Source organism: Pteropus medius, unplaced genomic scaffold, assembly GCF_902729225.1.
Source record: "Pteropus medius unplaced genomic scaffold, Ma_sr-lr_union100, whole genome shotgun sequence".
NCBI lineage: Eukaryota > Metazoa > Chordata > Mammalia > Chiroptera > Pteropodidae > Pteropus > Pteropus medius.
The window spans coordinates 8,447,365-8,461,861 of record NW_024350926.1 but is presented as its reverse complement, the minus strand read 5'-3'; the positions used below and the strand labels follow the sequence as shown (position 1 = coordinate 8,461,861).

At 37.7% G+C, this 14,497-nt stretch overlaps 1 protein-coding gene across 1 annotated transcript in view; it reads left to right on the top strand.

Annotated features, from left to right (window-relative positions):
* Positions 1–7,154, top strand: part of LOC120585441 (basic salivary proline-rich protein 1-like) — a 14,220-nt gene extending 7,066 nt beyond the window's left edge. The window contains exon 3 of the mRNA XM_039841745.1: positions 2,923–7,154. Coding sequence (XP_039697679.1) covers positions 2,923–3,548 — 626 coding nt within the window. The 3' untranslated portion in view covers positions 3,549–7,154. The remainder of the gene's footprint in view (positions 1–2,922) is intronic.
* Positions 7,155–14,497: the final 7,343 nt, after the last annotated feature.

Genomic DNA, 14,497 nt, shown 5'->3' with positions numbered 1-14,497 from the left:
GAGGACTCCTCACCGCCCCCCCCACTGCCCCCCAGCACACAAATGCACATTCACACCATCCAAACCCAGGATGAGGAGGACACCCTTCTCCAAATATAAGCAGATACTTCCAGCAAGAGTATCCAATGAAAATTTTGTATTCCGTCTGGGGAAGAGCTCGAAGAGACACCGATGCAGATGAGAAAAGATAGACAAGTGATGGGAGGCGAAAAAGAAAGAATAACTGGGATTTCACGGAATAGAAGATAAAGCTGACACTTTTAAAAACCAAAACATCTATATCGAGTCAATGAAATGCTGTCTAGACAATATACTACACTCTAGCCACCAACCAGAATTATTTTAAAACAGGACATTAAATTCATCCAAACATTCACATTTCCAAGACAAAATTGCAGATCTTTATAGTTGAGGAAAAGCCACCCCCACTGCATGTAACGTCCCTAAATATTAGACGCAAAAGCACCATTAAGTCTTATAGCAAACGAACAGCCTATCTGATCTAAGTTATAAAATGTATAATTAAATCCATCTTTAATTACAAAAGGCAGCTTAGCAGAAACTAAATGAATCAAAGATTTTGAAACAAATGTTGTTTGCCAAGGTACAGAAATGATAGCTTTACATTATAGTGCAACCCAAACTTCTTTTCAGGACTAAATTACAAGATAGGCACACACACACACAAAAAAGTGAAAGCAAAAATTAAAAGAATTACATGATTTTCAAACTTTTGCTTTAAAATGATTTTCAATGAAAGTCTAAGAGGAAAAGGTTAAAGAAGGTATACCTCAGAGCAAAAAGATCATCTTCTTTTCTTCTTTGTCTATCAGTCCCCTGTTAAAGCATATGGAAAATGTTTTCAAAATGCCCCGATTTGGCACATTGTCATTGCAAAGAGGGGAGCGCGATGATGCTGTTAGAGAAAATGGGAGATAAATTCAGGATTGGGTGCTGCCTCCTTCAATGCGGATTTATCTAAGTTTAATTTAATATTCCGCAATCACTGGATGATCACATATAATTCACCAAGATTTTAAAGGGCTTTATTTAAATACCTCGAGCAACAAGAGAATGAAATTTAAACCACTGCGGCTATTGCTTATAGATGATATTTTTTATTAGAACTTTAAGTGGCAATTTTTAATAATAAAAGGTAAGACGATAAAGGTTTTGGTCTTTTAAGGAGAGAATGTTCAAGGGAAGCATTAGCTTTATTAAAATCATTCTGAACGTAAAATCAAAAAGCACAAAATGGTTGTTTGTAAAACACTAAACCTTTAATCGATTTTATTGGCATTCCGATCGATTAGATAAACGGAAATCTATAGCAAACATCAAAGCATTTAAAACATTTTCTCTATCTCATTTATAAACAAAACTTTTCTTTTCGACAGAAAAAAATGATTATCAAACGACTAACAGGAAATTCTTCAGATATCAAATTACGATAATAAAATTATTTCCACATGGAAAGGGATAATGACAATGATGATAGTAATTACAATAATGAATAATTCAACAACCCTTTGACATGTATGGAAGAACCTTGAGCAGAAACCGCTCTTGAAGGGGGGCGCCTTTAAAATAAATACTTTCTCTATTTTTAAGAGAACTGTTTCTTAGAGACCACGCAAGGGGGTTAGTTTAGGTGTGACTGTCGGACTGGTGTTAATTTCCCTGCAGCTGCAAACGAGTCCACTTCTTTGCCGCGTCCCCTCTCCAAATTGAGTTACTCCTTATCAGCAAAAATTAGTATGTAAATGTCAGGGTTACAAACTTCTGTGTCAACCTGTCTGCTACTTATTCTAAAGGTGCTTCCCGAATTATAAGGGCTGGGGGGAGGACTAGACTCCCCCCGAAGCTGAATGTGATCACACGTCTGATCTTTTAAGGGAAGGAAAACAATTTATTTGGAGATAGAAACGGTCCCGAGAAACGCAGCCCTCAGAGCTCGTGGCATTCCAGCTGCAGCGAGAGACCGTGTTGCCGTAACGGGCATTATGTTTATTTGTTAAAATCGATGGAAGTGGCTGTAAAGTAAGTTAGCGAGGCGTGTGTCTGGGGCTCGCGGTGGATCCGGCAGGCTGAGCCAGCCGCCGGTCTCCTCGCCAGCGAAGTCCCCGCGTCGCCCCGCGCCGGGCGCGGGCCGCGCGGCACCTGGCGTCCGGCTCCCGGCGCTGCCCGCGGCGCCCTGGGGCCCAGCGGTGGCTCCTTCCAGGGGCCTGAGGGCGCCTTCCCGGCGCCCCGTGGCGGCACACACCTTGCTCCCTCTCGTTCCCCACCGACTCGGCGTCCCCTCGTCGCTCCCGCCACCCCGCGGCAGGTCCAACTTCTGGACTTGTTTGGCCGCGCGCGGAGTCTCGCTCCGCGCGGTCGCCGGCGCCTTTCGGGGAACCGCCGACCGCGTCGCCCCGGCCCCTCCCCCAGGGCCCCCTGCTCTAGCGCCGGGTCGTCTTCCCCTCGCACCTCTCCCCTCTCCGCCAGACATTCCAGAGAGTTCTCGCCGCGCCAGCGCGCGCTGGTCCCTGCTCCCGCTTCCCTCGCTTTGGGGCGCGAGGGGGGCGGGTTGCGAGTCCCGCTCCCAGGGGGGCTTCCTCTATTCTTTTAACAGCTTTCCTTTCCCTTTTCTTCTCTGCGTAACCTTCACCTACCTACTAATTCGTAACAGAAGCGGCCTGTCCCTTCCCTCCGTCCCCCGCCCCCCGCCTCCCAGGCTCCGGGGGCCCCCGGACACGCGCCGTCTCATGGCACTTTCTCTTCCCGACTAAGTTAGTTTCCAGGATTCAAAGTTCTCCGAGCAGCGCCTCCTCATTTGCCAAATTACTTCGTTGGCCCAGTGGAGGCTGGAGGGCGTGGGGAGGGGGGGGGGCAGTGTATCCGTCACCTACTCACGTCCCTTTGAACACCCTTCCTTCCCAGGCCCACCACCGCCCCGGCAATGTCGTGTGTGCATGACAACGAATTCTGAAAGATTTCTCCTCTCAGAGCTTGCAGGTCGCTTAGGAGTTACTCCTGGGCGGGGGTCACCCCCTCACTCGCGTCCTCTGGCTTCGGGCGGTCAGCGTGGCCCCCCGTCCCTCCGTCCACCCCTTCCCTCGCTGCGGCCCCGGCCGCGGGAGGGGAGCGCAGTCCAAAGACCTCGTCCTCTGGCCTCTTGTTTCTCGCTGCTGCAGCTGCCGCGGAAATTTGCTGTGGCCACTGCCTCTTCCCGCTTTAATCCCAGGCCTCCACTCATTGGGCAGCTCCTGGGAGGCAAGAAGTCAACACCATGGCAACCCGACAAACCTATCAAATCACCGGCTGGCGTGACAGCGGCAATGCTGCAGGCGGGAGTGGGCTGCGCAGAAAAGCGGAGTGGCCACTGCGCTCAGGTACACCGCCTGCGAGTGGACAGCAGCTGTCAGCCTCCGCGGCCTGGGTCTGGCCACAGACGTGCACCGCCCGGCTCAGGCCCCTACCCCAAGTCCCCTAGCAGGTCTGGAGGAGGACGAGGGGCAGAGATGCACATAGGGTTGGAAGAGCTGCAGAAGGGAGGTTCAAGCTAAAAGTCACAGAAGCCCTAGACACTGTAAATTAAACATGCTTCGTGCCCCAGCAGTGGATGAGACCAAGTCACAAGAGCCTCAGAAACACATTTCTGGGTTTTGCGCGAAGGCGTGGGTTTTTCTTCGCCAGGTCCATCACCAGCTTGAACAAAATTAATGCGACATTCTGTTCTGGAGTTCCAAAAGGGTTACTTACGTTCCTTGCATGTTTAACTTTGTGTCCGCCGGTGTTGCATTCTGCACAAACTGTGGCTCAACGTCCATTTCAGCCATGCTAATTGCGTTGGAACTGACCTAAACTTCACCTGAAACCTCCTCTGCCTTGTTCTTTCATAAAAAGTGTGCTGTGTGTCACGCGTGTCCTAGGTCTTGATCCTCTGAAGAGAAGGAACAGCAGAGACTAGAAAATGGGTGACTACAAAATTGGTGCTTTCCTCTCGGGCCTACTAGGCCTTTGTATTTTCTCATTTTCTTTGAGAAACTCCCAAGGAGGCAGATGGAAGACAGGACTTGCACTAAGAGTTCAGAGCCATCTTATTCATTACCGCGATGTAGAGCGAAACCGCATTGTTTCTTTTGTGCTTTTAAAAGCAAACAATGTTTTTGAGAAACAAACCATATCATTTATTATTAGCTTATAATCTCATGATGAAACAAACCTTTGACGAATATTCGTCCAAGTACATAGAATGCTGTCATTGACCATATATCCCTCTCTATCGTTTATCTCATGGACGATTTCTAAATTTCGAAATGCAAGTTGGTCTCTCGAAGTTGCATGGGACAGAAAGAGAAATCTATTTAATAAGGAAGTTAATGTGTCTCATTGAAGAAACATCGTAGGATTTCAAAAATCTACCCTTAAGTCCACTCCACATAAACACGATTCACTAAATAAACAATTTTCATATTGATCTAACATTTTTTTTATGAAGAGGCTTTCAGTATGAATTTAAATTATACTTGGCATGCATAAAATACTAGAGTGCTGGAAAGGTTTCTTAAACAGGGATTGCAATATTAAGCAGAGCAGGATAGAGAGCCAATTTTTGTGGCTCCAAAGAGAAATTCAATGAAATCTTGAAATTCATTTCCTTGCTTTCTCTATATTTCATTGTTGATGGATCCTAATATTAAAATAGTACATTTTCAAAATAGAATTTATTACAGACCAAAAACGGGTAAAATAACTGACACTGGAGAACAGGGCATGATATACTAGAGAAAATTTTTGGTCATAATGTGATTTTCCCCGCACTGAAACTCTAATAACATTCTGCTAACATTTCCTTATTCTGTGCCACTCTGCAGAGTTCAGTGATGAACCGCCAAACACGCAGAGCTGAAATTTGGTTATGGTTTAAATGGTTACCTCAGTGCCAAATTACTGATATCCTTAAATATTTTTGTCTAATCGATATTACATTGGACATGTACTGAGTGTTTACAGAGGGAAATGGAAGAAGAAACATAATACTATAATTTTAAATTAAAATGCATAATCTATCTCCCAGAACCAAACTTGTAAATTCGTGATGTTTTTAAAGAAAAGTTCATTGAAATGTATAAAAATCTTTTAGTACATTTTGGCTTCAGTAAGAATACATGAACACAGGAAACGTGATAACATTTATCATTTTATTATTTCATTTAATGATATAACCTCGATTACTGGAAAACTTTAAATACCTTAGGATCTATAACACTATTTGTGAAGGGATGTGTGTCTGTATGCTAGCCAAAGAAACTGTCGTTCAAATGTTCATCTATGTGTCATATTTCTAATTTAAAAAAATAAAATGAGTTAATAAATTAGTGCATCACATTTAAACAAAAACAAATATCTAGATACTCTAGTAGATCCTTTCAGTTTCTTAGAAATTGCTGTTTATTCTTTATCATAAGCTTGCCATGTATGAATGATGGAAAATTAAAACAATTTTTGTATATGCTATACAGATTGTTCTTTCTCATCATAAATCAACTTTAGCGTCTACCCTTAAAAATACCCAAAGATTATATAACATATGACCTTCTGTTTAAATAAAGATTTGTGTACATACCACACACATGTTGCTAATTAGTTCTGCCTTCGAATCTTTACGTTTAAAGCTATTTTCTATACATTTGGTGTTGTTAGTAAGGTTGCCATTAGCAGGACAGTTTTCTTTTTAAGCTAATGAATCAGACGCTGGAATTAAATGTAGTTTAAAGGCTAAATTAAAAAAAAAAGGAAGAAAGAAAAGTAAACCACTGTAAGGATGCCTTGCTCGTTTTCAGCAGGATGGACACTATCTCCATAAACTTCATTCTTGACTTTACCTGAGTAAGTACTTTACCTTAAAGTATGAGATGCACCTAGAGGGGTAATACATTGAGCTTAATAGGAAGACAGTTAATAACCTTTTTTCAGCCGTGTGCACTATCAATCACGGCTGTCATCAGTCTGCTGAATCAAAGCAAAAGTGTTCTTCACAGATGACTGATTAGAAACGCAAAATCACAAGATCCATCTTCATGGTCACTTTTATTATAGCCATTTTTAAACTGACAGCAACCTGCTCAGTTTCAGCACACCGGGCATCACAAATAGTGTCACTCAGTGCAGCTAAGCATAAGAAGAGGTTGGTTGGATTATACTTAAAAATAATTAGGCCCTCAACCCTTTGTGGAGCCAAGAAAAAGGTGTTCCTCTATCACCCCCATAACTTGCTTCGGTTCTATTGTGTTGTTAGTTTACCATCCTGACAGGAGGCAGTGCACGGTACAGCTTCATCCTTGTTAATCATCTAGGAATTAGGGAATAAATGTCCTCTCGAGAGTTACAGATAACTTTTCGTCGACTGCTTTTTGTCAACTTCATGACAAATAACAGCGTTGCTACCCTTATAGTTAAATAGTGTTCTTTTCATACAGAAATATGTTTTTAAACTAAAGCCCTCCAGAAATCTAGGTTGTCAGGTATTGGTAAACGAAACCCACCGTAAGGGGTTCTTCCCTGTGGAAGGCCTTTAATGGCATCACCTGATTGCTGGAGCACTGGAGTTACTGAGTTTAGAACTATTTAAATGCATGATCCAAAAGGTGGTCAAGATACCAACTATTAGGTAAATTCTTCAATGTGCAACCCTATATTACGTTTTTCAGTCCTAGAATATTAAAAACATGGCAAATCTGAAAAAACAACAAGTAGATATACATAAACATCATTAAGAGAGGAGGTCGGAAACAGTTATGTCAGAATCAAATCACGAGGAACTTTGTCTCAGGCTCTTGGCTTGACCTTTGCACTGCAAAGATGAACCCTTCAAGTTTATTTCGCACATGGCTTTAGAATGTTTTCTAGTACTATAGGGCATTAGTGATATAAATATTGAAATGGGAAACATTCTTAATACAAAAAATTTCAAAATGTGATTTTTATACCCATTTTATAGGCTCCTTGATTTATACTTCAGAAAAAAACCCAATTGGATTTAAAAATTAATTTAGTTAATTTTAACCAAAGTGCTCTATTTAAAAGGTTTAGACAGTTATCTTTTCTTTTCAACCCAAATGTTTATTTATTTATTTTTCTGTTGGCAGCCAAACACACACACACACACACACACACACACACACACACACACACACGTATTAGAGGGAGAAAGAGACAGGAAGGACAGAGGAGAGAGAAAACTTATCAATGATATTTCTTCATATAATACCTTCATATTCATTGTCAAACATACTAATAGTCTACCTTTAATACCTCTCCGCAAAGCTACCAATTCTTTTCTTCCATCTCTACACACACATGCGCGCGCACACACACACACACACACACCCCTTTATTGCTTTATTCTACATTGTAAGTATGCTTTTCTGCACTGCACAAAATACATAGACAAGATACATATAAAGGTACCTCTGTATTTCCACAGATGAAAATAGATTCACGAATGCACTGTATGTATAAGAAGGCTAATATTAATTTCCTTAAATATTGTACTCTGCTTATATACATATTTTTCTATAAATATGTGGATTTAAAATGAAGAGATTATGAAATAATTAGTTATCTGGTTTCATTCTTTTTAGTTAGATGAAATTTTATTAAGTTCGGATAGATGTATATGTTAGTTGGTATTTTAAATTATTTCCACCTTATAAAAATTAATAATGACAATATTTACAATGTATTGTTAAAATAGATCAAATTAGGATTAAACGAAATGTTTACATATTTTAAAAGCCACATAATTACGTAGATGAAAATGTAATAATTATCTTAATGGGTTCATTTTCGGTTTACTTTAACAATAAAAACAATCTCCTGACAAAAGCGCACGTGCGCGCGCGCATGCGCTAAGTTTGATCAACTTTACACTCTTAAAAAGAATAATATGCCATAGATTTCAATATTATTACTATTAAAGTTAATTTTTGGTGTAAAATATTCTTTCTGACTAGTCAGAATATTTATGGAAAAGAGATTTGTTTGAAATATCTAGGCTCAGTGTAGCACTTCTTTGCTACTGAAACTAATTCAATGAAATGATATGTATAATTTTTGGCATCATCTTGGTAATCTATGCAGGTGGTCACTATAGGTCTTAAATATTAATCTTCGATATTCATCATAAATATGAGTTTCATAGGCTCGTAAAAATTACAGCTCTAGCATTATGTTTTCTTCTATAGGTGGGTCTTAATAAATCAAAAATAATAATTTTACTGTTTATTTTAGAAATTTAATCAAAAGCACTTTAACAAATCAGTCTCTCTAAAGGTTACTATGAAACGTCATTGTTTGAGAATTTTACATTTCGACATAATGTGAAAACAACCTTCACTCACATTTAAAGCCTTATGGTTGATTCAGAATGTTTCTTGTGGGGGGAAAAATCAGCATTTTTATTTACGTGAAACGTTTATCAGACTACTTTGTTGCCATTTTACAAACTCCTCTTATCCGTGTGCATTGTTTGTGCTTGCATTTGCTTCATTGAGAATGTTCTTATGTCTAAGTGAATATATAAAGCATAGATTTTATGTAATATAAGACTATCACGTGATAAAAATGCACTAGTATGAAACTTTTATAATTTAGCTGGCAGAGATATACTTAATATAGAAATATATACCCACCAAAGAATATCATAAACTAAAAAGGAATAATATCAGTGCATTTCAGTTTGGGCTGAAATTTATTTTTGTGCATTCCATGTAATATATATATTATATATATCTATAAAATGTATATATGTACATATATACATATATGTACATGCATACGTGTATATGATTACACCAAAATATTATCATATTTAGATGATTGACTCTTTTAAATGGTAAAATGCTCTCTCACACAATAATTGCAATTATCCTTGCCATGCCTACATTTACGCAGCCTAAATATGCAGTTATTGGCATTTCTCTCTCTTCTGGGGTATGATTTTCCCTTGGTACTAGAATTGTTCTTTGTTGAATCTTTGTGATAGAAAAAAAAAAGCTGTTATATGAGTGTCAGTTTGCAATAAATGTGTGAGAAGATGTACGGTCTGGACAGACTAGCCATCTTTTAATGTGTCTTTTCTACCTGTATTCAGAGCTCCAGCTTCCAATGAGTGATATTTAAAAAAAATAAATAAATGAAAGCAAAGGTCATACAAAAATCACCTTTAACATTTTATAGCAAACAAGAGAAAATATTGAAATATTTACAATAATGTGTTATGTGGTTTTATTTTAATTGCTTTCCTATATGATTTTTCAAAATACTGCTATTATTTAATATCACTGATTTGAACTTGTCATTTTGTTCAGCTCTCGCTTTCCTTACCAAAAAAAAAGATATGCAATCCTTAAAAATCTTTAAAACTGAAATTATTGTTTTCTCCACCATTCACATTCCCCAAATCTTTTTGCCCCTCAGCCACTGGAGCTAGTGGGTGCATTTTATAACAAATAGACTATTTTGATCACTATGCTTTATTATTACCTATTTCAGTTTACAAAGAAATATGCAAATAGATTTAATGGCAACTTTTCTGAACGCACTCAAGTTATGTTTTCAAGTAAAAAATTCAGGATCATGTGATATAAAGATCCCCTCTTCTGATAGCTAAAGTTTCTATATGTAAACTTTCACTGATGTCTTACACAACCACTGAAGAATTTTAATGTATTGCAGTTCATTTTGCAATATTTGCACACACATTCAGAGTGGTATTATGTTGCTTAGTTATTTCATTATATTATATTTCACATTTAGAGTTCATTTGAATTTTCCTGTTTTCAACATTCGGATGTCATCTCATTAACTCTCATAAACCAGTAGTTTTGGGAGGGGTAATTCTGAGATGTAAACACTCCTTCTAGAATTTTACAGCACTGCCATGGAAGAGAAAATGGGAACGAGCGTTACTTTCCCCTAAACATCTCCCTGTTATGATTCTAAGAAAAGATCAGATGCTGTGGCAATTTTTTTCATATGTGATCTTTCTCGAGAATTATTTTCAAAGTCAACTGTCCTCAGACCTTATTTTCATTTCTAAAAGCATCAAGTTTTGCTTCTTTGTAAAATATTTCTTTAGAACATATTTTAGTTTCATTCACTTTTAGCAAAAGAAACACCCCAGCTCAATCTGGATACCTCCTTCCAACATAATTTAGCTGGACCTTTTCTTAGTCAAGGTTTTCTGGTTTTCATTTTCACTTCATATTCTCAAATAAAAGATCCTTTGTTGTCTACCATTTGATTGGACTTAATGAAAACCACTCCATTTTAACTTAACAGTATTTCCTTTTGAATTTATTATATTTAAGAACACTGTCAAAAATCAAACATTTAATCTCAGGTTTTTATATTTCAAAATATATTACTATCACATGGCTCGGCGAGGTGATGTAAAAAGTAAGCGGAAAAGATTTCAAAAAGCAATGCGAGGGTGCAAAAACCCGGCTTCATTTGAATATGAAACCAAATACGATGGCTAACGTGCAGGTTGGGGACAGCAGCTGACTGTCAGGACTAACATGTGACAGGGTGCCAACAGCAGAATTGTGCAGTATTGACTAAATGAGGTTCACTGATTTGTATTGAGGCTAATATCTTCTTTAAACAATTCCGTGTAAATTGTGCGTAGAAAGTCATTGGAAGCTATTTCTCAGGATAGCCTCGCCGGCTAGCTACCTGCTGGAGTGAGGAAGATAATCAATAGGAAGAAATAGAGCTGAGCACAGGCCTGGGAAGCTTCAGAGCAGTTAATGCTGATAAAAGTAGATGATGTCAATATTTGGGCATCGCACAACTCTAAGATAATAGACAAAAGAGGAGAGCATACGTTGCAGGCTGTTCCAACAGGGGCAAAATTAAAGCCTAAGTGGCAGATGATGCCCCCGGCTGCAAAAGACATTATTTATTACAGGTATTGTTACATTTCTACTGAAATTCAAGCCGAGCAAGAGGTTATATGAAAAAGGTACCTGACTTTTATCAGAGGCTTAAATACCATTTCCATTTCGATGGTCAGTGGGTCTCTGCGGATGATTAATATACGAAAGCTTGCCCCAAAACATTTGGCAGGCATGTATTTTTACATATGTCTCATTATGGAGACATATTACATGTCTCATTAAAACATTTTTTAAATTTTCTAAGTTGCTTCCAAGATATATGAAAAAAAAAAAACCATATAAAATAAAAGGAAAATAGGCTGTCAGTCAAAGAGCGACACCATAGATAGAAACAAAGCTGATGGCTTCTGCATATACTTGTGATTACAGAGGATACCTTATTTTCTGAAGGTAGTAGACTTATTGGAAGTGAGGTAATGGTATAGTTTTACTAATTTAATACTGAAAATCAGTTTTCCTCTCGCTGTCAGGCGATGAAATTTTGTTCTTCTGTGCTGATCTTTCTGTTGATGTATTATGACATAGTCTGTCAACATGAACAGATATGTGAAAGGAGATTGGGTGACTGAGATGTACAACCTGCATCAAACTCTTCTTGAATTTTAAGCGTGTTACCACGTTTGGATATGAGAAGTAAGGCTGTGCTTGCTTTAAAACGCTATATTTTTATATCATTTAAGCCATAGCAAACCAGGTAGATCATCACCAGGCTCTAAAACTGAATGAGTGAGCCAAATCCAAAATGTGTTATTTCTGAGTATCTTTTAAAAAGCTTTCATATCATAAGTCGATTCCTTAAAAAAAAAAAGGCACCATTTGCAAAATATAAAAGTTTCTTGACAAAGAGAAGAAATCAATTCACGCACATGTGATTATCAGACATAGCCATTTTCTCCCAAATTAAACAATTCCACAACCGTTACATGCTTTTATTGTCACAGATGTTTTTATTGTTTGGTGTTAGATATCTGGATTATATCAAACACATGATTTTGAGGTTCGGTCAAACAGCCCAGCCTGATAGTTTTTTTTTTTACTTGAAACCAAGCTAAAAAATGTTATTAGAAAAGTAAGGGTATTTATTTAGGATCTAACATATTAAACATTATTTTTTCCCATAAAATGCAGAAATAAATAAATTTTACCTGTGCTTTTCATTTTATGCTTTTATTTTGGGAGTAACTAGCTACTTATTTTGAAAAGATTTTTTCATCTTTACCTGATCACACATTGGAGGTATTAACCCAAGATGCTAGATTACAACGAAAATAATTTTATATTCCAAATATCTAATCTTTAAGCTTTCCTACAAGTAACAAAATTTGCTCTTAAGGAATTGTTACTATGTTGTCATACACTGCATCTCTTCATCTTCGATGCAGAGAAATAAAAGACTCTTAGTCATTACTGAATTCTAAAGAAGGCTTCATTTCAAATAAAGTATGAATTTTGATTTAGAGACATAGAAAAAAATCTTTTAAGATCTATACTTCAACTAATTTGTTAAACTTGTGCCACTTTCAGCATTTGTCACACATATAGACCAGGAAATTGGCTCCATCTCATTCTAGCTCTGTATTGAATTAAAAACCTCTACTGCAAAGAAGAGCGTGATGTGGGGAAAGAATAAATTTACTTCTTTCTTTAGTAATGCACATATATTTCCATACATTTCACATCCTAAGGGAGCCTATGAATGCATTCAATAAATACAAGACTATAAAGTATAATTCCAGAAAAGGGAAAGGTTTACATTTTTTCCCCTGATTTTAATATACCACTTTAAGTTGAAGACTGAAAATTAAAACATTTTATTCGTTTTCTTTTACTTTTTCTTTTTTTTGTAGCAGACATCCTCAGTATTATACAGAAATGTTAAATAATGAATCTTAGTTGCTCTTTCCAGTTGGATAATGTTAGCAGGTTTAGATCAAAGCAAATTAAATATCAGCGGTAGCAAATTGAGAAAAAATGTTTTATGCCATTTGAATCTGCGTTTGCATCCGATTCACCAAAGTCCACCTTGGTTAATTTAGCAAACGTCGTATGCAAACCACATGGTGTGTACATTAAATGGAGTGTCCATTCCTATTTCACGATTCTAGCCTAACAGAAAAGGTGGCTTTCAATAACAGGGTAGCTTTTAAGCATGATGGGTGCATTTCTATTAAGATTTTGTTAAAATGAAATATGCCCCCCAGTGAAGGAGATTATTAACTGTGATAGAGACTTGCTGTGTGTACAGTCCACTGTACTTTCAAGTATTCGAATCTCTGACTATCTTCTGCAAAGACAGTGCAGTGTGGGAGATTTATGATGGCCTCATGGAAACAGAGCTGGCAAAGATTATGGCATACTTGTTTAGAAAAACGGTGAACTGAAGGTTCCTGATTTACACTGACATATGTCTAGGTGAAGCCATAGTTTGCAAATTGCCTTGAGGAGTCATCTTTTATTAAGTGTTTGATAGGTGCCCAGATGTGCATATCTATTTTAAAACATATCGAGAATGCTGATATTATATTTGTATGGATGCTCTTTCACACCTTTAGGTTAAAACTATGCTTACTTATATAATATTCAGTAGAAATCACGTCAAGAAATACCTTTCATAATATTTTAAAACTAAAACGTCCAATAATGTGAAGAATTTTGAAAAATTTCACAGCAAAACTGCATGGTAAGAGGTTCAAAGTCTTTAAGGTTTTCGTTTTCAAAATTTAGATTTTTACTCAAAGATAGAGAAATAACCTTAAAGACTGTGCCTAAATTGGGCAACTTAAAATGTGTGACTCCTTCCCACTTTACATATTTAATCAACGTGGTCTTCATCTGAAGCCTATGGCTGTTTCTCTCTTATTTTATGAGGCCATTGAAAATAGTCCCTGACTAAATTCAGGACTGAAATTGTGAGCAAATACGCTTATAGACTTTTTGCCCCCATGGGAAGTCATATCTGTGTATGTATGATCAGAAATGACGGAATGCATGACACAAACTTGTAATCAGCCTGCTATGCATTTCCAATTTCCGCCACCGTTATTCCTTGCTACCCCCTTTTAATTTTTATAATAGCTCATCGTGGCAACATTTATACTTAAGAGAGAGACCCACAAATTGTTTTTCCAACCCGCATGATAACCATTTATATGTTCCTACTGAATCCAAGAAATAAATGTTTGGGAACAAAGACGAGAGAGTGTTATACAATTAAATGACAGCTTTGAAATGGCTGGAATCACAGCCCCTTTAAAATCCTGTCTCTTGGTTCGATTATCATTGTATGTCCCAGCTTAGGAGTTCGGATGCTTAATACTGGTATTGTGTAAAGTGGGTGTTCCTGGAAGTCACACTTATGAATTATTGTGTGCCCCAACTGCTTCGAGGCATAAAATTTCTCTAACAGACAGCAGCTGACAGATTGAGAGAATCTGGCTCAAAGTGTCAGATAACTTTTAACTCTAATGTAAGTATTGAAAGTATCTTCTGGGTCTCTTTTCCTACGGATTTGGTAAAAACAACTGAAATGGACAGGAAGCATATATTTC